At 47.5% G+C, this 24,409-nt stretch overlaps 1 protein-coding gene across 3 annotated transcripts; it reads right to left on the bottom strand.

Annotated features, from left to right (window-relative positions):
* Positions 1-1,503: 1,503 nt before the first annotated feature.
* Positions 1,504-23,064, bottom strand: TMEM150C (transmembrane protein 150C). 3 transcript variants are annotated; one of them, XM_062633963.1, is made up of 8 exons: positions 23,004-23,064; positions 10,986-11,070; positions 9,861-9,914; positions 9,709-9,741; positions 9,541-9,608; positions 6,322-6,449; positions 3,972-4,149; positions 1,504-1,781 (listed from the first exon to the last, which is right to left on the bottom strand). In XM_062633963.1, the coding sequence occupies exons 2-8, from the start codon at positions 11,063-11,065 to the stop codon at positions 1,573-1,575; spliced, it is 750 nt and encodes a 249-aa protein (XP_062489947.1). In that variant the 5' UTR covers positions 11,066-11,070; positions 23,004-23,064; the 3' UTR covers positions 1,504-1,572. The 3 variants fall into 3 exon arrangements, with proteins under 3 accessions (XP_062489947.1, XP_062489945.1, XP_062489948.1); XM_062633961.1 differs by having other exon boundaries at positions 10,986-11,067; XM_062633964.1 differs by lacking the exon at positions 23,004-23,064 and adding an exon at positions 22,904-22,927 and having other exon boundaries at positions 10,986-11,067.
* Positions 23,065-24,409: the final 1,345 nt, after the last annotated feature.

Below are 24,409 nucleotides of genomic sequence, written 5' to 3'. Positions count from 1 at the left end.
TGGGTAGGGGACAAAAATAAAACACACTTTCTCCATAAAAGCACTTTATTTAGTGGTCGTGCTTCAGTGTGTATCAGCTGTAGTTCAGCTGTACTGAAATGTGCTGTTAGAAATACTCTTAAGAAATGTACAGAGTTATCACCAAAAACCTGAAGTTCACTTTGGATTGCATATAGGAAAAGGAGAGAAAAAAAAGGAAACAAAACAACAATCTTTTTGTTCCTCTGATAAAATTACAAATTATGAAATGATAAACTGAAAGTATTAATGGATTAAAAAAAAGTCACAGTGGATTATTTACAGTAAAACACCCTTAAAACGAATTTCTGTTTTGTGCTCCATATACAATGAGTGTGTGTGCCCATGTAAGAGGATTCCCACCTGCATCTTTCTCCATCCTCTCCTGCCCTTGCCCAGGAGGAGCTCTGCAGCTGGGCTGCTGGGTACACTTGGGCTACCTTCTGCACTTCCTTCCAGGAAAGCTTCCCAGTAAGGACACAGCTACAAGGAGGAGGTCCTCAGCAGTGCAACAACTTTGTTGGCTGGAGATGCTCTGGATTTATAACACAGCTGCATGAGAACAAGCTTTGGCCCTTAGATGAAGGGGCTGGCTAAAAACTTCCTGCTTACACTAGTTTTGACACAAGTTTTTTTCAGCTGTCTCTCAGGAGAGGCCTTTGGCCTTTGCAGGAGACTGAATGCCCTCATGACTTTTCCCTCTGCTAGAAATGCCATATGCAGTATGGAGCTCCTGTTCAAACACCTGTCACCATTTTAATTTCTGCTTATTTTCCTGCAGCCTTTTCTGGGTCATCTTCAGAGCTCACAGGCATTCCCATCTTAATTCAGCACCTTACTTCCACCAGTATCCACCACTGAGTCTGAAACATGAAGCCAAGCACAGCACCCCACTGTGCCATCTCCTCTGGCCTGAGGACAGCCTGCCCAGCTGGAGGGCAGCACTGGCCAAGTCTTGCTTCCTGATCACAGCAGTTTCTCCCAAACCCAGCTTCCAGGCTGGACAAAATGCCTGCCTGCTCACCACAGAAGCCAGTCAGCTGGGGTCTTTCACTGCCTGATTCCAGGTCCAGAAGAAACAACCATTCTTTCTCACCCAACCAAGTTACACGAGTTGGCAGCAAAGAAAACAACACAAGAAACTCACAAAAGTTGCAGTCTGATGACATGGGAAACAGCGACTCCTGAAGAATCCTGCTGTCCAGAGAAATCAGTTTTCTTCATCTCTTCCTCTGCAAAACAGGCTGAGGAATGCCCTGTCCTGGAGGGGCATCATGAGGACTGGCTGTTGAATGTTTTGAACAGCATGACACAGTCACTCAGAGTCATTGGTAGCAGGCTAAACAGCTTGTGCTCTCTCATGCTGCCATGGAGAAGGGTCCACTCCTCTTCCAGCAGACAGCTGTGTGGCTCCTAACACAACAGCCACCTTCAGAGGCCTTTGGCAATACAATCATGATTGCACACGAAAATAAACTCATCAAAGAAGTGTAAATGAGGTCATGTTTAACCCATGAGACCACACCTACCCCACTCCCCCCATCAGAGCACCAGCTACACCTGATCCGTCTGGTACTCAGAGGCTTCTGACAGGCTTTCAGAGAAGCTCAGAAAGTTCTCCTGATACTCAGAGCAAACGATTTCAAATCTGTAGTGCCTGAACTCTGCTGCGAAGGTACCAAAGAAGCACACAAGGCACATCACCAGGCCCCACTGGATCCTGGAGGCATGCATGTGAATGCCCTGTGCCATGAGGATAAAATCTGGAAGAGGAAAGTCAAGGAGAACTAATGGGAGCAGAGACACCAATTGGGGTGAGAGAAAGCCAACAGGGAAGACAATCAAATCTTAACAAAGTCCCCTGGATGACAGTCAACCCATCCAGCAATCAGGAAAGCATGAACATGGAGGGCAAAGATGGAAGGGATGTCAGGTATCCAACAACACCCATGGAGAGCAGCAGCTCTCCTATACATGCCAGGGCTTCCTGATCCCAATTCAGGCTGATAAACATTTACCCACTGGCTTGCTTGCACATCCAACTATCCAGTGACAGAGCCAGCAAGCTGGGGATCTGGCTGTGGACCCCTACCTGCCAGGAGCCTCCCAGCAGGAACTGGAACAGACCTCTGCACTAGAGGCAATGGGAGCATGTTTCAACCTGTGCAATCCTTCTTTCTCTTCACAGCACCTGCAAAATCATCCCTTTCTGTGAAATCTGGAAGCATCAGTCTACATTGTATGGCATGTTATGCTGACAGGAAAACCAACACTTGTCAGAGCCAGAAACTGTCCTCCAGGCTCATGTATACTTCTTGGATTGCATACTGGCTGGCATCAGGGTCTCGCCGCTTGCTGTGTCTTGGGTTGTGCTGGAGTACTCCATAAAAGCAAATCTCAGCTCCCCTGAAGCAGAGGACACCTTCCTGAGCTGGGGACCTGCTCTAGCCCAATGCTCATCTCTAAACCTACTGGCTTTCTTGTGTCAGGAGGTCCTCCGCATTCCAAGAATGCGGGATCACACATCTTCACAGGTACAACAAACAAGTAAGTAAGCAGCCTCTCCCATGCTTTAACTGCACAATGCAGGTAATCAGGGACTTTTCTTCTTGGGCTTAGTGTAAGTGATGAAAGCTTTATTTCAGCAAACAGCATTCTGTGTCTGGCTTTAAGGATCTTCTGCCTTTGCTGTAGTGCAAGAGTTATGCACAAGCTGCATGGGATAGGGAGCCAGCTCCAAGCCCTTGCAAAGCCGGGGTTGGGAGGCAAGAATGGGAGCCAAGAAGGCCCAAGGCCTTCAGCACCAAGCAGGTGGCTGGGCAGGGCTGAGTGCACCCAGCATGTCAGTACAGGAGTAGCAACACCCTGGCTTACCTGGCTACTCCTGGCACAGACCTCAGAAAACAGCAGCACAGCAGAAGCCCATCTCCTAGCATGCAGCCCTGCCTACCCCAACACATGTAGGGGGAGCTATGGGCTTGGGGCAAATGAGGAGGGGAGCACCACAAGAGTCAGGCAAAGTCCCACATTATGAATACCAAAGCATGATGCTCAGATACAATTTTTTCCAAGGAAGTTTAAGAGGCGACTGATGATACATTTTCATACCCATCTGCTATTCCTATGGACACTGGCTGAAATGTTCCAAACCAACTGAGTGACTAAGAGAATTGTTTTATGAATAGGCTGTTACATGAAGAGGGGGATTAGTTTATTCCTCACCATTTATTCCTGCTTTCTTGCTTAATCCCAGAGCTAACGTTGATGCAACTATGCAGTGAATGGATCCACCTTAAACAAATACCCAGAGCACATGCTGCTGGTGTGAACTGAAGGGCTGGAGTGGGGCTGACAGGCACAAGGTGGAGAGGAAGCCACATGTACATCCAGTCTGAGTGACCCTAGACCCCACAGCCCATCATTCATAAAGCACTTAGGCTTAACCCAAGGTCCACATGACTCAGCAGCTCTAAACTGTGATAACTGTCTTAAAAAGCAGCAGAGCTGGATGCAGTACCAGGGAGCATTTCAACAAGCACATCAAAATCTTTTTGTCTTCAGAAACCTGACTTCTTCCTTCATTCCTTTGTTCTCCTGAGCATGTTTGTTTATCTCGGTATTTTGCATGATCTTAAATGCTACTGTGTAGGTAAGCAGCAGTGTTATCACATCACACAGATACTATTCAATATTGTAACCCCTTTGGATATTACTAAGAAGTTTTAGAGATCTTTATGAAGTAAGAAAGCCCACCTATGAAGCAGTGTGTCCTGGCAAAACACAAGTACCAAAATGAGCCAATCATAGGATCATGCCATAAACACAAGCTGAGCAGCATTCCTTAATTCTTTGAGATCCTAGGAAGGGATGTGAGAAGAGCCAGCACTCCCTGCTACAGCATGTGTCAGACATGTATGACACCCAGCTTCCCACGGAGCGGGACAAAAGGATACAGAGCACCATGCAGAGGGTGATGCTGGCTGACAGGGCGACTCGTGGAATCCCGACTTTCCGCCCCTCATTCTTCAGGTTGATCTTGAGGGTGAGGGCAGACTGGATCCAGCACGCCAAGGTCCCAAAACCAAAGGTCAGTGATGTGCCCACAAGGTGGATCTCCTCATCACTGGAAAGCTAGGAACAAATAAAACAGTGACTGTTTGGATGCAACAGGGATTATTTGCTAGCTACCTTGGATTGCTGCTGGGGTGGGATAAAGGAGAGTGGGAATCACTGGGGTTTGAGACAGAGATGCTGTACCATTTCTTCTGGCAGATGTGCAAGGTGTAACATAATCAAGATGAGCTGATGGCTGTTACAGTCAAGCAGATCTTCTGCCCAAGGCCCAAGCACAGTGGAAAACACAGTTGCTTGGTGACTGTCTCCACAGCTCCCTGACAAGATTCACCAATGCAGAGCTCAGAAATAAATCCTTCCCTGGCTTGACGCAATAGCCAGGATAGGCAAGAACAACCTGCTGTGGCCTTGTACAGGTCTATGCAATGGATGCAAACTGTGAATCCAGCCTCGTGGAGCAGTGCTGCCTGGAGCAAAGGGCTCCCGTGTCTCACGGGGGTCAATGACTGTGCAATACTGCAAGGCAAAGGGACAGATAGGTTCAACAAGCAAGAATCTCCAAAGAGAACCCTTGAGGCTGTAATTCCATTCAGAAAGTCCAGCATGGACAAGACTTAAGCCAAACAATTTCCTTCTTCCCTCTGCCTCAGACGCTTTTCTAGAAAGTCTGTAACTCCTCCCTGCAGCCTTGATTCCTGTTTGGTGATTCAACAAATTCCCATCAAACAAGACACAGTATGCAAGGTAACAGCCCAGTTACTGAGCCTTTGCTGATCCCTTTCCTTCCTTCCTCGAGTTTTTTTTTCAAAGGTAGGTCCAAATCATAGCACAGGCAAAAATGGGATTGAGCTGCCCTTCCCAAGGTAGCCCACTACAAGGGACTCAGCCAACAATGTCCCTCTAACACATACAACCTGTAATTTTCTGGAAATATTATTTAATCAGAAATATGCCACATTCAGCTCAGCAGTCAGGCAGGAAAAAAACATGGACTAAGGTCTCATTACCATACACTTTCATGGCTTGGCAAAAAATATAAGCAGAGATACAGGTAACTAACAAGTAATTAGTTCAGAATTTATAACCAGATATGATTCAAAGTACCCACTTCTAAATCACAATTATTTGCTCTGAGGAATGAAAAAGAAAGGAGAGGTTGAAACTGCTTTCTAGTGCCTGCTTTGTACTAGAAATACTCTTCCCACATCTGGACAAAGCTGTTACAAAAGCCTCATAGCTCCTAGCTGGGAAGCTCTTGTTAAAAAACGACTTGTGCTGTGGAGTTAGGAAAATCAGGTCCAAAACAGTCAAATTACCTCACACCTCACTCAAAAAAAAGAAGCAACCAAACAAAAAGATGCTGGCTGTAAAGGACAAAAAGTTCCTGCAATTGCTCCACAACCCAAACAGGTACTCACCCCCCACAAAACAAGTACTTTTTCTGTACTAGCAAGAGAAACAACTCCCTGCCTGCAAACCCAGGAAAGAAGACAGCCTACACTGACCTATCTCTGTTCCTGCCATTTCTGGGGGTCATTACTTGCACGTAATGAAAGAGACAGAGCATCAAAGACAGCAAAGGGATGGGGAAATCCAAGTGACACTGCCTTGATTTTCACTGCAGAACTAACAGACACCCATGATCACAGTGGACACCCAACCCTACAGTGCAACACTGTGGCACTGGCAGCTTGTCTGTGTAACACTGCAGACCAGATCGAGAATCAGAGATACTGCATTGAGGCGCCTCTCACATTAGTAAAAGTCCCTCTCGTGGCCAGTCTGAGGACAAGCAAGAGATAGATTTAAACGTATTTCAGAGGAAGGACACAACATTTCCCCTGTACGGGCACCTGTGCGTCTGTTGGCACAGATGCATACATAAACTCAGTCTTTTTACCTAGGACCATCTGTGCCAACACCCAGGGCTCAAGAGTTTGAATAGGTTCTCTGCTCCGGCTTTTGGCAGGTCAAGTGCAAGCATGCTGATGCAAATCCTGCCGGGAACACATGAAAAATGATTGTGGCCCTTCATCTCAGCATGCTAGTGGAGCCACAGAGGTGGCAGAGCAGCTACGAGAAGGGCTGCAGCACAGCCAGACACATGGTCTTCTGAGCTCACATCACAGGTAGTTCAAAGGCCTAAGCAGATCACCTAGAAAGGCAGATCCTCACAGCAAAAGGAACCTCAGAGTACGGACACAGCAGCCCAAGCCTGGAGTGGAGTACCTGGAAGTTGCCGAGTAGGGTCATCCCAAAAGAGGCCGAGCATAATGCCACCAGGCCGCTGACATTCAGCCAAGGGTTTAGCACCTTCGGCTTCAGCTGAATGAAGCGCAGGATAGCCAAAACAAGTACTGAGAAGGAAACAGAATGCAAGGCATGTCATTAGGTAGAACATGCAGCAATAACCCACCTGGCTGGGAACTCAAAAACCCCTCACCCTCTTCCCACCCAGGGGCAGAGCTCAGTGCACGCTAGCTAACTGAGTGCTTCTGCATGGCCCTCTCCTGCATAGCCATGGATGAGACTAAGCACAGGAAGCATTGCTCTTGTAATCCAGTTACACCAAGCTCCCATGTTTCCTTTTCCCATGATGTTTTTTGTCTAGGATCTGGGTTGCAAATTTTCTGGGGGAAAGAACACCACCTTCCTATTTGCCTGTGGAGTTCCCAGCACATAGGCTATCACATATATACCATGCAGCCACATCACAGCAGCTCGGCTTGAATCAAGTTTCACTCCACTCATGAGCTCTCTTGTGGTAGGTACATCAAATTCCACTTGCATTAGAAAATGTATGGACAACACACACATATTTCTGCAGGTTTTGCCAAAATGCCCACTGCCTCTTCTCCTCTTCTGGACTGCGTCCCTGGTGCCATGAACATAAGCCAAAATATGGCACTAATGTTCTGGGAAAACTGGAAGAGCAGTCCTTCCAAGCTTATAATTAGCCCAAGCATTCTGATAAGTTATATGATACATGATATGACATGATATGATATAACCCCAGGAGATATTCACATCGTATATTCTTGCCCTCCCTAAGGAATGCTGCATGGAACAACACAGAAAGCCAGGCAATCATTTGGCCTTCAGATGGGATTCAAACCAGACCACTAAAAAGCAATATAGATGAACAGGGAAATTTACTGGTTGCTGCCAAACACCTTCTTATGCTTATGCTCAAACAGACAGCATGCAGGTCATATTGTAAATTGCCTGTGTGAATCCCATCAGGCCCCATGGACTTGTAAACATTCAGCCGATACAGCTAGTCCATTACAATTCTAGCATCCACAAATGGAGAGTCACCATTCCTGTACTGACTCAGGGGACCATACAGCCCAAGGTCCATCAGTATTATTAAAGACTGAGGCAAAAAAAAAAACAGTGAATGTCTCTGCTTTATCTTAATCTATTAGTCAGGTGACCATCTTCAACAAGTATCAGTCCCATGTTTTCTTTAGACCTCTTGCTATTAACATACTTTAAAAAGCCCCTCTTGTCATCTAACACATCATTGGCCAGTTTCAACTCTGAGTTTTCACCTTCCGTGTCTTCCCCCTCCATATATGAACTACAGCTCTGTAATCTTCCTGCAAAGCCTGACCTTGCCTCCAGAGACCATACAATTTCTTCTTCCTCTTATGCACCACGAGGAGTTCCCTGTTCAGCAAAGCTGGTCTTCTGCTCCACTTGCTTAACTTATGACACATTGGGATTGCATGCTCCTGTGCTTCTAAAGGGTGATTCTTAAAAACTGATGGAATCCTAAACCCTCAAAAGCAGATTCCCAGGGTACTCTTCTAAACAACTCCCTGAACAGTTTAAAGTTTGCTTTCTTGAAATCCGGTGCTGCAATTCTGCTGTCCTTTTTCTCATTACAACACACTTTGAACTCAACCATTTCATGATCACTATGGCCAAGGCAGCCACCTACCAGCAAGTCTCCCACAATACATTTGCAGTCTGGAGGTTCCCTGGTTATATTTCTTCTTGTCATGGGAAGAAGCAGCAACAAAACTGTACAGTACAGCTTAGCTTCATAAAGCTTCTGTTTGCCTGCCTTCTTCACACCAGCTGCTCTCCTCACACTCGTGACTGCTACCCCCATGTCCACACAATGCACATGTTGAATGGTCATCAAGCCAACTCCTGACTTTTCATAACATGCTTGGACTTGCTGGGATTTGGTGCAGGTCCACAAAGGCTGCATGAACAGAGTGATCTGCAGAAATGGGGCCTTACCTGGAAGCAGCTGCAAAGGCAGGCATGTACTTACTGCTGTCAAACAGCCACATTAATGTAAGAAGCAGCATGCTATGCACATGTTGTTTTAAGTGGTTTGGGGGGCAGAAGTTGAAATCGTATCATGGTAATTACATTGCACTGGGTGTCAGGCACACAAATAAGATGTGTGCAAGACCTGGCCTTAGCACAAACTGAAGCCAGAATTATTTCTACTAATTGAGACCCTGGCTCAATATGTACATCAGGATCTAAGTTTGAAATAAAGCCATACACAGAAACAAGGTGTAAGGATGCCTGAAGTCCACTCTCAAGTGATACTTGAAACAAGGAAATTCATGTAAAAGTTCATGACTAAACATTTTACCAGGTTTCACACCTGAAGCCTCATTTTCATTATGTCAGATTAAGACTGGTAAAGTATCTTACTAGTGCACATACAGGTCTGGATTAATTTCAAACTCAACTGAATTGAATTTCCCAGGTTTCTGAGAAGAAACACTGTGCCTTTCACAGGCAGCAAGGGTGGAATCCATACTTTGACAGAATAGCTCAGAGCAAACTGTAAATCACCTCATACAGAAAAAGACAAATGCAAGTATTACTAAAGAAGAGCAAATCACGGAATGAGTTATTTGCCGTTTAAGTTTGGGATAATTTGCTCAAAATATATACAGGTGAAGGTAACAAACAGTTTTAAGAACCAAAAACAGACAACTTTTTTCAAGTACTAGTCAGATATTTCTTGTCTTTATGGTGTTTCCCTCTCACTTCCACTGCTGGAAAAATGTCAGTGAACTTTCACAGATTAAGTAATAGAATTTAGGAAGGGGTGAGGGAGGACTTCAGTATGGATGCTGTTTTGCATAATCAGTTGCCTCATTTGTTGATATTCCCATGCAATTATCTCACATTTACAGATTACAACAAAGCCCCACCATACAATGAAAAACACAGATTCAAGACCAAGGATAAATCAGAATAAATCAGAAACCAATAAAGCACAAATGCATCCAGCTTCATTCTGCCTTTCTACAAAAGAAGACAAAAATGATACCATCTTAATCAGTGGTAATTGCAGTTTAAATTATTTCACACCATCAAGAACAACATGTATGGGATATCACTTATGTTTCAGTGACTTCTTAAAACAAATGATGAGAGAGAAAGAGACATTTCCCTGGTGGTTCCTACCTAGAAATGCCGCCATGTTCATGACTTGGCTAAACACGCAGCTTGCAGGAGGTGCGTCACCTGCAATACTTGGGAAATACAAAGTGTGTCATGGTAACTCTAGATGGCAAAGACATAAATAACAGCCATTAGTCAGAACAGTAATTGGAAGAAAAATCATCCGCTTACCTTATATAAGGTGGTCTTTTGGAACCGGGTGTCCTAAGAGAGATAAATGCATAGGAACAAAGAGTCAAGATTTTCTTTGCTATCTAGCTTTCACTGGTTTATTATTCTAAAGAAACAAGTGACTGACCGTAAAGTCCACAACCAGTTCTTACCTATCCGGTACATTTAGTGGGATAATTTTGTTATCCTCCACTGCTATAAAGTACCTGTAAAAAAAAAAAATAAGGAAAAAAAACACAAAACAACAAAAGATGAAAACAGTGCAAGACCTCATCCTAGCTTCAATTCCAAATATCCCTCAAACAATACATTAAGTGTCTCAAAGCCCACTGGCAGGACCAAGTGGAGGCAGCCTGTGTTCCTCTCTGTTCAAGCAGGCAGTTTTGCTCACTTCCCAGCCTAACTATGCACCTTTCTTTGTCTTGCATGTTTTGCATGGTCAGGTAGACAAACAGGGTCATTGAACTGAGCTGCCTTAAAAATAACCAACCAGCTGAATGTTTTCATTTTTAATCTGAAGAATTTGATCCACCTGGTTTACCTTGGTGCCTCAGGAAAAAGCTGTTTTAATGCAGACAGGATGGGACAAGAAGAACAACAAGCAACAGATCAAATAAATGGCTTAAGTTGCCCCCACTGCTGAAAAGTAACATCCACAGGACAGTCAAAGTCATATCCTACAATATAACTGCTTCTCAAGCTGAGCACAGCTGCTGATTGCACATTTATCACTCCCAAATTCATGCTGCAGTGGTCTGCCTTCATGCTTGGAGAGACCCCACCTCAGGAAAATGCATGTCTCATGGGCATTTTTGTACAAAGCGTAAGTGAGAAAGTGAGGTGTCAGCATTAAGACGCTGGCAGGTTGCCACTGCAGTGCTGGATGCTGCAGATTTTGAGTCTGCACCCCAAAGCAGGGCCTAAGTGTTTCTCCGTGAGCTTTGCCCAGTCATTTAAAGACAGCATGACAAAAGGGGATTTTTGCATTTTTGTCTGTCTCTTTTCAAGCAGCTCCCACCAGTAACATGGGCCAGGAAGAAGGCAAGGTCAGAATCTTGGCCTGGGGAGCACAGTAACTCAGCAACAAAAATATGATCCTCCAGGCCATGAACTGGTACAGACTGGTCCCTGCCCCTGTCATTTGCCTTCCCAACCCACAATAACTCAAGGACAGAGCATCCCCAAAAAACTCTCCATATGCAGCCCACACCACAGCAGTACTTCCAACTGCCCCAGCTTCATTTGCTCTCTCAAATTACCAGCAGAAGATAACTTACACTATCCATAATCCAGCTGATGTAAACACAGTAAACACAAGAGGTAAAAACATCCACACGCTGTATTTCTTGCCATCCATACCTGCTAGAAACAAAGAACAAAGTAAAAACAAAAGAAAGAGGGCAGAGTTACCCACCCATCTCACACACACACCACTTTGAAAGCAGGAAGAGCATCCACACATCCACAGGTGCTGAAGCATTCCAAGATCAAGCTCCTAACAGCCAGGCAGCAGGCGCTGCAAACATTTCATACTGTCATTACTGCCATAAGGGGTTAAGCTGCTGCACACTGGCAGCATCATCCGTGCTGTGCATAAAAACCAAGGCACAGAGAGCCTAGAGTTGTGGAGGGGGAGACTTTTCAGACATACCTACAGAATTTGAGTGGCTTTCTAAGTATTTTTCTCCAGCATTTTCCACAAGGTGACACGGCAAGACCCGCAGCACTAAGTCCCTGCTACTTTCCATAGGCATAAGGCAAAGCAGCCTCCTTCCCAGGATCATTACCGATTCCACACATGCTGCCTCAGCAAAGCCTGCAGCATGAAGAGGGAAGGATGCACGTGCCGTTTCCTCATGTCCACAAAGCACGTGATCTGCTCCCATCCTGGTTGCAGCAGTCAGCTAAAAATAGCCTTCAGCCACATCCAGAGCAGAGCCAAGCTCAAGTGCCAGCACCCAAAGAACTGTCAGGACAAGGCGTTGCAAACAGGATCAGCTCTTGACATGTAGGCACTGTGAAATCCTGCAAGGGGCTAGGGATGCTGCATACACCACCTCCTGAGGAAGCATTTGTCCTCCAGGCAAGACTACTCAGTGAGCACCTGAGATGCAGGGGCTGTTCCTGTGACATGTGCAATTCAGAAATGCTGCTGTGTTGCTGTGCTGTGGTCAGAGTCCTGTGCCTCCCTGACAATTCTCTGACAACAGATCAAATATTTCCTCATGCTCTGTCCTCCTCCGTAAGTGTTCTTCCAGGCACTGGCATAGCCAAGAGACATAGGGAGCAAACAACGCGAGGCTCAAGGCTCCAGCACCTGCTTTAGTTTCACCACAGCAGCAGCACCTGCACCCCTGCATTCTGCAGCCTTCTCTCTCCTACAGCCTGCTGTAGGGCAGGCATTCCCTGGGGTCACTGTGATCCACACAGGACAGTGAGGCACCCTGGGGTGTTAAGGCAGCTCAGGCATGGTGGCCTTTCACTACAGCCTGCTTGTATTTGCAGCTCAGTTGTCTCATCCAGGTCCTTAAAGCAATGACTCTTCCATTTGCTCCAGAGAAGAAAAGAAGTTGTCCTCCTCTCAGTTCTCCAGGCCTTCCTATATCTGCTGCACGGGAACCATGGTCTCTCTGGGCTGTTACTCTGCTCTCTCCCCTCTGTGATTACCCACAGAAAAGAGTGAGCATCCTCACTGTGCCACAGCCAGCTCCCTAGCTCACCACTCCCACAAGACAGCCATGGGCTGCAAAGGCAACACTGGCCTAACACTGCTTGGGTCCCACAGAGGCAGAGACTGAAGGAACCGAGGTCAGGCTCCCCAGACCCTTCAGAAAGCAGGGCAACATCAGGCTTGCCCCTACAGGTCTTCCCTGTACATCACCTGGCAGGCACACAGAAGAACACCCTTGCAGTACCCTGAGCCACCCTACACTTGCACAAAACCATGAGGCCACGGTTTGGTACTATCCGTACAGATAGCCTCAAGTGAGGCTGAACTGCAAATATTAAAAGACAGAAAAGCAATCAGATAATGTTTCCCCCCTGGCTTGGGAGCACAGAGAACTGCAGACAGGGAGCATGAAATGATGTGAGTATTAAGTACATCAATTTAAAAGGCAGTCAGCTCTGACATGAATCCAGATTTTTAGCACAGTGTAACAGGTCAGAGGAAATTATCAATGAGGGTGGACTCATCTCATCTCTATTTGTTTTCTCCTGCACAGGAGACACAAAGCATTTCATAGCTCTGTTCCCCATATAGCCCCTGCTGTAGCAGTTGCAATTATTCTGCAAAGTGCTGCCCCTGCACTTATGCAGCCCATCAACATGCAGCAGCATCCCTTATCTGGTGTTACTGTTGTTCTGGTACTGGGAGACCTGGACCAGAAATGTCCTGGACCAGGTGCCGTGTCCCTGGCAGTACAGTCCCCAGATGCCAGTACACACAGCAGCCGCAGCCATAGCCAAGTTCCCAATCCCTGTCTTGGCTGAAAGGAAGTGGACAGGTCACCTTCTGTTACAGCCCACGTTTCCTCTGCAACGTAATTGCTGCTAACCAGCGCTCAACACTCCTTTCTCTGGTGGTGGATGGACTAAGCCAAGGTAACACAATTCTTTCAGGTCAGGGGATGGCAGATCTTATGATTTATCCTTCCTCTTTGGAAAGGTACAAAGGATTCATTTATGCAATAAAAGCAAATACTAGCCGTTACACTTGTCTTCATTAACCAAATGCCACAGCTCCTCCATGTTCCAGCATGCCTCCCAGACAAGAAACAGCAGCCTCTGCAAGATATTTCATCGTTGTCTGTCATGAAGAGAGGAAGGTGCACAGGACTTTTATGGGGCTTTTCCCCCAGGCGAAGCAGCAAGTCAGCACACAGAGAGGGAGATTCCAGACCAGGATGAGGCAGAGAAATGTAAAAACGCTGTCCATTTAACCATTACTCTCTGCTGAGCTCTGCAATGGAGCAGGGGTAGGTCTGGAGCTCAGCCTCATCAAAGTCAGTGTGACATAGCCACAGACTCCCTTGGAAAACAGCCCTGTGTTCAATATTCACTATGCCATACAGAGTCCCCTTCTATTGACCACTAACAGAAAATGACATCCAAAATCACTCAATATTAATCATCTAGCCTTGTATGGTCTTCCATCAAAGAGGACACTCTTACAAAGCCTACTACCTGTGGACCTTGCCGTCACCATCCTAGCTAGCTAGGCCGTGGCAGTTAAACCTCAGGTGTAAAAGGTGGAGCCAGTTCTGCGCAAGCTGCGCCTCACCTAAAACATCCACTGCACAGGCTGGAAGAGCTTACTCTCACTTGTCTGCATGGGCGGGCGAGGGTCTAAACGGTAGGTGACAAGGTCATGGGAAGCTGCAGATCCAACCTTGCATGTGGGCGGACCAGAGCATGGGTAGCTCGAGTTAGCTCAGGAGTTGACAGTTGTGGTCAGACACTTCCTGATTGCCTAAGCACCCTTTTTTCCAATCAGATTTGGATATCCCACTTGCCCTTGGTCATCGTGCTTATAGTAAGCGTGGTTAAAGCCCTTCCCAAATCTTCACTCGCGAAGCCAAGCCATCGAATGACTATGGCAGAGCTCAGCACCCCAATGGGAACCCAGGTCCATAGTTTGGAGCAACACATTCATTTCAACTGGTTAAAAAGAAACACCTAGAGAACACATTCCCTGCGCACCTCTCACCATGGCTGGGCTCACACCAAAGAGGAAGGACAGCACTCCCAGGGAGTACAACAGTGACCTCTGTAGAGCCAGGTTTTCACCAGAGCTCAGTGCAGCCAGGGCTGGGATGTTTTGGAAAACAGGCACTCCACATCAGGCCAGCCAGCCATACAGGTTGCCGAGCTCTATGTAAACCTGCCTCTCACAGCAGCAACAAGAACTGACCAGGAAAGTATGTTGCCACTATGCACCCTCCTCCCACAGGCTCCACATAGAATGGGTGCAGGACAGCATGAGCAAGGACTCTCTGGCATACCCTTGGAGGAGAGCAGGTGAGCAATGACTGGACCAACAGTGTTGCTGGCCCCTGGCAGCCCACATGGGAGTGAACTGCCTGCATCTAGTGGATGAAATACCAAGAGAAGGAGAGAAGGGTCCCTTTCCCCCATGTCCCCAAATAGCAACACCTTCCAATGCTGTCTATTGACATATCCCACATGTGCTTGAAGATGTTTCAACATACCCACGTGGGCAGAGGAAGGTTTAAACCCAGGACTCAGCTCCTGCACATTTCTCATTTACTCCTTCCTGTGTTACTGGAGTGCCAAGAGCAAAGTTACATGTAACCTCACTTCCTTTCGAAGAAGCAGCCCCAAGCACATGCAAACCTGCCTACTGCTGAGCCTAGTGCTCAGCGGACATCATTCTCAGCAGTTCCCTTCAGATTAACCTCTCCTCTTCAGGGGTGACTCTGATGTTCTTGTCTTCAAGCTGGGAAACCTCTGTGCATGCTAAGACCAGCACCTCTAACAGCAGACAGAAATAAGAGCACAAGGAACCCAAATGACAGCCTTGCCTGCAGCACCAGAGCAGTTTAACCAAAATAAAATGCTGAGAGCTATAGGAAAAATAACCTAAATTCTCTGTGGGAAACACAGAAACAATTTCTTTGACAGCTAATTGCTCCACAGGGATGACATAAAGCCAGCCTTGCTCTCCACAGCTCTGCTCTGCATTGCTGTCATGACCAGTGATGCCAATCTGAGCAGTCAACTCCAGCTGGCGACAACAGCCATTTTTCCTGGCCCATGTTTTCCCAAATAAACCCACTGTGCCCAGAAGGCAGTTGGTAATTACACAGACCCATTTGTCTTCCATTTTTAAGGCTTGCTCAGTAAGCTTTCAGTGACAGAAAGCCTTTGTGGTGCAATGGATCCCCAAGGCTAATAAAAATACATTTTCAGATTCATAGAACACCCCAGCTAGAGACAGCCCACCTTCCCAAAATCTACCACTGGTTTTCCAGTCTCTCTTAACTCATGGTCTCACCCCAGCATTGCAAAAAACCCATCGAGGCTCACTCCTGCTGCCAGTTATAATGGGTCAGGGTGCAGAACTGCAAAGGGTTTCACATCAGCACTGCCACAGGGTGTGTCTTGAGAATTTCTTTTAATACAGGCTTATTCCCTTACCTCTAGTCCCATTTTTATCTCTACATCTGTTCAGATTGTGTCTACTGTTTGCTCTGCTTTTATTACCATTGCCCCACTACACCCCCTCGACCAATTAAGCTCCCATTCCTCTAATGTACGCACTTCAATTACAGCAGGCAGCTCACCAAACATGTACTGCCGCTTGCTCAAGGTTCATTTAATGTTGGCATCTTAATTTCATCTGCCAAGCAAAGGTACAGGTTCTTCCTGAAGTTGCTTTCATGAAAGAACATAAATGTAGAGGACATTAACAGCATCATATGTCTTTTTTAAGACTACAGCATGCATTTCAAGGGCCCATACACTAGCTGCATAATAAGCCAGAGCAATGCTCTTGCATTCCAGAGTGTGAGGCCATTGCCCCATTTCAGAGAATAGGTACAGAGACAGAAGCAGTGGGAGAAGGAGGACATTGTCCAAAACTAATGGCAAGTCATTAAGGATCACTGACAGCAACAATGAAGGGGAACAAACACAATTTGTCTTTTGGAGGAGCCCACTCTAGCTCTCTGTTGCATTTAAAAGCAAAACTAACCATAGTCAAGTGATACCTAACCACTGTAACTGAGCAGATACAAACCAGCACATTACACAACCTGCCACCTACAAGTCACAAATGCCAACATAACAAAGCAGTTATTTTCAGGTATCTCATTATCTCAATGTTCCCAGCCTGAGTGCACAATGAGAGAGACAAGGCATACCAAAGACTTGTAAGTAGTAACAGGAAAATAAAACAATGGGGTAACAGGAAAAGAAGCGATCCTGTCCCTCAGCAGGGTATGATGCTCTGCTTGTTCCAGGTACCCACTTACCATCTCAAGGGTGCACAGAAAAGCCATTTTCATTCATTTACATAACAGAGGAATGGGAAAAGGTAAACACATCTCTGGGTTGTGCACGGAGGAAGCAGGAAATGCTTCAGTAATCCTGCAACAATTTTGAGAGGCAATGCTTCCACCTACAAAAAGATCCATATCCATACGTGTTTCTTGTCTCATTTCACACACCATAAATACATTCAGCATACTAAGGAAAAAGTTGGGCCAACACAAACCTAATGGAGATAGGGGAAGTGTACCAAAAAAAAAAAAATGGAGCCTTCTAGTCACCAAAACATGGTGACAGATTAGGCTGTATTAGCATCTGCTTGCCCATACTATCACCTGATGAAGGTGGCAAAACACTGGCAGAGGTTGCCCAGAGAGGTGTTGGATGTACCATCCCTGGAGACATCCAAGGCCAGGCTGGATGTGGTTCTGGACAACCTGATCTAGCTGCAAATGTCCCTGCTCATTGCAGAGGGTTTTGATTAGATGACCTTTGAAGGTACCTTCCAACCCAAACCATTCTATGATTCTACATATTCAGCCTGAAGACTTGGTAAGAAGACCATGAGACCAACAGCATGGCCTACCCAGAGATAATCCAGCATCACCCCTCTGCACTCTACTGTCATTCAAAGAGTGCCCTTAGTATGCTGCTTCCTTCTCCATATTGTACTTAAAGGCCACTTAGGAAACAGTGTTGAGTCTGCCCTTTCACATTTGGTGTTGTATAGACCAGGCACATCCTGCTCTAGGCTCCTGGATATTATAAAAGAAACATTAATTTGCCATAAAAAGATTATTTTGTTATAAAAGAAAATAATTTGCCACTTCAGGATGAAAGGGATGTTTTGCAAGCTTTGATAGTGATGCAGTCTAACCTGTGCAACTACATTGGCCCATGCTGACTTCCACGAGATCCCACTCGTATCACGATCAGGGCTTGGGCAGTCATGGCCCTCAGCCTGCAATAGGCAAAGAAGGCAGAGGCAGGAGACAGGTAAGGCAGAATTACATACCCAGCCTAGACAGAAGGAGCTGGGTCAGTGGGCAGTGAACAGACACAGGTGTGTGTGGGAACAGACACAGCTTAAAGTGAGACTTACAGTGAGCTGAGGAGCATTTGCAGGTGCTGTGTGTTTGTTTGCCCCAAGGACTCCATTCTGTTGGGAGCGCCCATTGCAAGATTCAGCCCTCAATGACCTCAGGAGCTGCAAGAGACGGGTGGCATCAGTCCCTAGCAAATCCTCATAGTGTGAGTGTGTTGCACAGCCCTTGTTCCCAGGCAGATGCCTTACTCCCTCTCCAAGAGGGGAGGTACTCAAGACTGGGGCCACTTTAGCCAGAGCTCTCCTGAGATGCAAGGGAAGCCTCTAGCAGAACCTCAATGCAGACTCAACCTCACAATCCCACACCATCACCACAAGGGTGTATTTTTAACTTGCATGATTAGCCAGCCCTTTAGTCTGGGATACTTATGAGAATGGCACTTTGCCCAAAGTCTCATCTGAACCCCACAGTGAAGAGTTGCTAGAAAATAATGAGGGTTATTTATTTCATTGTAAACCAAAAGACAGCAAAGCTCTCCCTGCTTCAGCTATGTTGTGAGGAAAGAGTCTCTTGAAAACATCTCCTTGCCCTGCAAGTAATACACAAATGCGGGCTGATGTTGTGGCAAAGCCAACAAAATCTGAGGCACCATGCAGACAGGCTGTCCAGTAATCATCCTCCACATTAACCACCCCAATCTAATAACTGCTGCCTGAACCAGCAGCAAGCAGAACGGGTGTTTCCTCCTCCCATAAGGTACAGTGATACCAACAGTGTATTAACAGATTGATAGGGTCTGCAGAGGTGTTTTATTTCCAAAAAACATGAATGCCTTCAAGCATTTCTAATGTGCATGAGCAAGCAAAACAAAGACACGCATTACAACGGAAGGGAATAGGAAGCCTGCTGAAAGGTTTGTCCCATTATCAGGAAAACAATGTAAGTGTAGGGAGTGGTGAACACCACAGGGAAGTGAAACCTGGTGAAGAAAGAGACAGGTATGTCATGCTGACTTACAGACAGCTTTGAAGGTAAAGAAAGACAGACTAAGCTCAGAAGAGCAGACTGCACAGAGCAGTTACTCCTGGTTATATTGTCTCCTTCTCCTGTATTTTTTGGATGAGAGCGCATGCCCTAGAATGCAAGAACAGTTCCAGGTCTCACTCCCTTTGCTACCTTGCCTTGTTTCTTCCCCAGCAAACACAAAACATACACTCAAGCTACAGAGCTTCCCATGCCTAATAAGCAGGGCTCTTCCCACCTGTTCATCTCATCTTTCACTTCTCCTGCCTCTTCCACCCCTTTTTTATCTATCACTTGGAAACACAAGCTCCTTTCTTCACTGCACTTTGCAGCTCTACATTTTTGAAGATATGTGCACTGTCCTCAAAGCAGCATTTCCTTCAGCTACACGAGTCAACACCACTGGCATTTACACCAGCAGAAGTGTAAATACCAAGCAGTCTGCACTTATCAGTCATGGGGAAAACACAAGGCCTGTGGAGCTTTAAGAAACAATGGCACAGCACACGGAGCAATTTTCCCTCACCAGCCTCTTCAGCCACTACTCACATGGCAAACCGAGGTCCCCTTTCTTTAGGGGGGAGCCCAGCATAGAGGGTGTCAAGGGTATAAACTACCATGTCAGTCTTTTGGCTCCGCTGAGACCTGTGGGAGTCATTCGCCCTGAGACAAGCACAAGGTAAGCAACCATACAGAGGCGTTTCTGTGGTGTTCCTCACTGCCATGCCAGCATCTCTCATTTTCAGGAATTAGTTACATTTATTTACTGGTATTCCAGGCTGCTGCAACCATAAATTGCTGTTTGCAGGGTACCCAGGCGAGTTACAGGAGGAAGGTGACAAACAGCATTTCACTTCATGCAAACCTGTTGCAAACACAATTGACAGAGGGGACCAGAGAACAGCTTCCACTCATTAAATAGGGGTCAAGCCTGCAAGCCTGCTCTGACCAGAATCTCCATCAAATCCAGAGCGCTTAAAACTTCTGCTGTCTTTTGAAATGTTTTCAGAGACAGACTTTTCTGTGCCGCAAGAGACAGCATTAAACCACTTCTAAGAATATTCATCTGGGCCAAGATCACACTGGGGAGACTCTCCCTGACATCAAGGCCAATGTTACCCAAGGACTGCCAAGTCCATCACTAAGCCCTGTCACTAAAGGCCTTGTCTACACACTTTACAAACACTTCCAGGGACACTGACACCACCACTACCCTGGGCAGCCTGTTCCAATGCCTGACCACCCTTCTGGTGAAGAAATTGTTCCTAAGATCCAGGCTAAATCTCCCCTGGTGCAGCTTGAGACTGTTACCTCTTGTCCTGTCACTTGTTACGTGGGAGGAGAGACCGACCCCATCTCACTACATACTCCTTTCAGGTAGTTGGCGATAGCGATCAGGTCCCCTCTTGAGCCTTCTCCAGACTAAAGCCCCCAGTTCCCCTAGCCGTTCCTCATCAGACTTGTGCTCCACACCCCTCACCAGCTTCATAATCCTTCTCTGGACCTGCTCCAGCACCTCAATTTCTCTTTTGCAGTGAGAGGCCCAGAACCGAACACAGGATTTGAGGTGCGGCATCACCAGTGCTGAGTACAGGGCCATGATCACTACACTGCTCCACTCCTCCTGACCACACTGCTTTTGTACAGACCAGGATGCTGTTGACCTTCTTGGCTGCCTGGGCATAAGCTGCCTCATGTTCAGCTCTATCAGCACCCCCAGGTCCTTTTCCTTTGGGCAGCTTTCCAGCCACTCTTTCCCAAGCCTGCAGAGTTCCATGGGCTTGTTGTGGCCCAAGTGCAGGACCTAGTAACAGCCCTGCGGTAACAAAAATGTCTTCTTGCTCAGGCAGCCACCACTACTAATCCCAGCAGTTTGGCACGGGGAGCAGGAAATAAGACTGGGAGGGCAAAATTTCTTTCCCCAACTACCTGGATCTGCCCCACTCTGGAAATCAAAAAGAGGAATCCAGGCGCTCCCTCCACCGTTGCAGCAGACTGGCAGCAGACAGTCCCTTCCCAGGGCTCCTCATGGGAGAGGCAGTCAGACCTCTCCTACTGGCACCAGGGAGCACTTCTGCCTCCCGTCCCACCAGACCTGCCAAACATACCCTGCTCCACACAGGAGCACAGCTCAGCAAGTGCTGGGTGCTGGGGAGGCCTCTGATTGATTGTGGAGCAGGCAAGGTGGAGGGCGGGCTTCCCTCCGGTCCTGCACACAGAAGCAGCCCTCCGTGATGGAGGCAGGGCTGCATGCCTGCCAAAAGCAAACACTCCTCGACTAAGCGAGCAGCACTCTCACAGAGGATGCTGCTCTAGTAGGCATTTCTCCCTTGCAGGCATGACCATGCAGAAGCAACCTCAACATTAAAAATCTGCATTAAACCCCATGCAAGGTAATCTGTAGCTGCTTTAACAGTTCCTTTAGCGGCTTCTGAGGCTTCCTCAGTCTTCTATACCTCTCCTCCCTCTCCCCTCACCCACTGCACCCTTCTCTCTCCAATTGTTCCCAAGGTGCTTTGCTTCCCTTTCACCCCTCTCATCCTGCCTTCATCACTGCACTTCAGATGCAACCTCTGCCACCTGTGGGGATGCAAGGCCAGGGACCCAGGCACTTAGAGACCTTTACAGGTCTTCTTGAGACAGCAAAAAATACCATTATTCGCATTTTAGAAAACTGGGGTAGTGACCATGAGGTCACACAGGCAATTGGTGGCACAGAGGAGCATCCACCGAATCCTGGTCTAAGCCCTCTACTGCAACAGCAACCTCCTTATCTGCCAGCCACCCCCACCCCACCCCCCGGCCTTCACAGTTTATACTTCTCATACTCTTGCCTAGGACCATATCTCCTATTTCCCACAGACCCTCCTCTGCTTCTTTGCTCCCACTTATCCTCACAATCTCAGGCTGCCCAGAAACAGCTAGGGGAGAAGAGAAAACCATGCTGAAGAGATTTCTTCCAAGAAAAAGCAATTGGAAATGCTGGTGTTCATAGTCACACATCCCTGCTCTGCATCTGAAAAAGCAAAAACTGCAGCACAGAGAATCTTAGGCAGGGAAATGAAACAGCACTGACTTCCACCACCCGGGCTCAGAAAATGCCAACAGCTGGGCACAAGGAAAATAATTTGACTTTGAACAGTGAAAACAGGAGCCAGATGTTTATCAAGCAAGTATGAGTACCTGTTCTTTATTTACCCTGTTATGCAAAGGCAGAAAGCCAGCAGGAAGAAGCCCCCTTCTTTTAGGCAGTTTTATCCATTTGAGCAAGACATAACAGGCAGTCAGTGTGCTAGGATATACCTTTCGCACCCTTCCCCCCTTCCATATTGAGTTGCTATTCATAATTAACCATGCAAGTGTACTGTTGGTTGGTGTAAGGACTGTGTGAATATCGATTAAACAGTCCTTAAGGTCACTTTCCTGAAAAGCTTTGTTAAAACAAATCATAAATAAATAAGAAGCAGAAGGGAGGGTTAGTTCAGTGTTTCTCCAACCTTTACAACCTGAAGGCTCTGAATCAAAGGTCTGGCACAAGCATGCCAGAGAAAAAGCTGACTGAGACCACAAGTGACCCCCTCAGCACCCTGGGACATTAGCACCCAGCATCGGCTTTTCCCTTTCTACCATTCATGGGCAGGATCCCACACTTCCTTCCCTAACAGACAGCACTAGACATGAACAGCCTTGCTTGAAGCCCCTTCACTCCTGCACCCCAGGCATCCCGACAAGATTTGGAGAAGGCAGGACCTTCCCACTCCACAGCCTAAACCCAGGAAATTTTCTATACAGACCCATGCGAAGAGGCCCTGGCAGACGGCCCCACCGAGCTCTATCACCATCACCTCTCTCAGCCCCGAAAGGATGCCACAGGGGCGCTCCAGGGGAAGAGGGACGCCGAAACCATAATCGAGGAGCTCTCTCCCACAGCAGGCTCCTTCAGGCCCGGGCTTAAGCGGCTCTAGCCGTGCTCACCACCCTGCGCCTACACCAGCAAGCTCCGGGGCGGATAGCCAGCACCGGGACTCCAGCTACTGACCGGCGCTGCGGCACCTGCCGCCGGCCCCTCAGGGAGGTGAGCGCTCGCCACCCGCAGCCCGCCTGCTCCTTCTCACCCAGACACAGCACGGCCACCGGGGCGGAGAGAGACACGCTTGCGCCAGGCAGGCCCAGGAGGGGCCGGGCTCCCAACGGCCGCTCCCGGACGGCTCCTACCTGCGGGCGGCTCCGCTGCCTCTGATGGCACCTCCAGCCCCGGCGGCAGCGAGCGGGGGGGAGGGGGACCCGGTAAAAGCCGCACCGCCCCGCCCCGGATAGGCGGGGACTGCAGCCGGCTCCGCGGCGGCCCTGGGGAGCCACGGGGAGGCGAGGAGGAAAATCGCGCCGCGCCCACTGTAGGGGCCCGCTGGCCTAGATCCGTGCCCATGGTGACCCACACACCCCGCCTCTCATGACTGTCCAGCCTCGGGGAAAACCTTTCGGTCCTCCTATATCATCATCAAACCCTAGGCAAGGCCAAAACCTAACTCTGCTTAACTTTAGAGAACAGACGAAATGGTCGTGGGTTAAAACACACTCTGTATGTGTGCCAACACCGTGATCCCCATCACAATCAGCAGGCAGGTCTCAAGGGTACCTAAAGGCCATCCAAAACCTTCAGAACTCTCAAATGATGCTGTAGTCTGGTGGGGGAGCTGGGGAAATAGGGGAATGTCTCCTTCATAGGTTGGTCACCTGAGGAGATATAAAAAAAAAGGTGTGTAATTGCTAAACACTCCTATTACATACCTCCCGAAGTATAGGGGTGATGACCACACTAGGAACACAAGCCAGATCAGTTCCATGATCAATGAGTCTATTGTATTACAAGTCACTACCATAAAGTACAGCGAAACAAGAACCTTAGCACAAGCCCCCCAGCCAATAAACACTAAGACAGCAAACACCAGCTGTAAGTAAGGTACGACATGCTGAAGCTGTGAGATCAAGAGCAACAACTCTGAGAGCCAATAAATCAGCATTGTGACGAGTGACTATTAATCCAAAACAATGACTGCTTATCATAAATATGATTAGACACACTCTCGTCAGATCTGTCGTTATCTCGACCCTTCGTGCCCCACGCTGGGCACCACAAGAAACTGTCGTGGTTTAAGCCCAGCCGGTAACTAAGAACCACGCAGCTGCTCGCTCACTCCCCCCTCCCCCTGCTCCCGGAGGGATGGGGAGGAGAATTGAAATAATGTAACTCCCATGGGTTGAGATAAGAACAGTGCAGTAACTAAGGTATAACACAAATCACTGCTGCTACCACCAATAATGATAATGATAAGGGAAGTAACAAGGGAAGAGAATACAACCACTCACCACTCATTGACCAATACCCAGCCCGACCCGAGCAGCGATCTAACCCCTCTGGGTAACTGCCCCCAGTTTATATAGTGGGCATGACGTGCTGTGGTATGGAACACCTCTTTGGCTAGTTTGGGTCAGGTGTCCTGTCTCTGCTTCCTCCTGGCTTCCCCTCCTCCCTGACAGAGCATGAGGCTCAGAAAGTCCTTGGTCAGAGTAAACATTGCTGAGCAACAACTAAAATCGGTGTTATCAGCATTGTTCCCAGG

This window comes from Pezoporus occidentalis, unplaced genomic scaffold, assembly GCF_034315485.1.
Source record: "Pezoporus occidentalis ecotype Australia unplaced genomic scaffold, CSIRO_AGI_Poc_V1 ctg409, whole genome shotgun sequence".
Taxonomy (NCBI): domain Eukaryota; kingdom Metazoa; phylum Chordata; class Aves; order Psittaciformes; family Psittacidae; genus Pezoporus; species Pezoporus occidentalis.
This window is presented reverse-complemented; position numbering and strand designations above follow the sequence as displayed.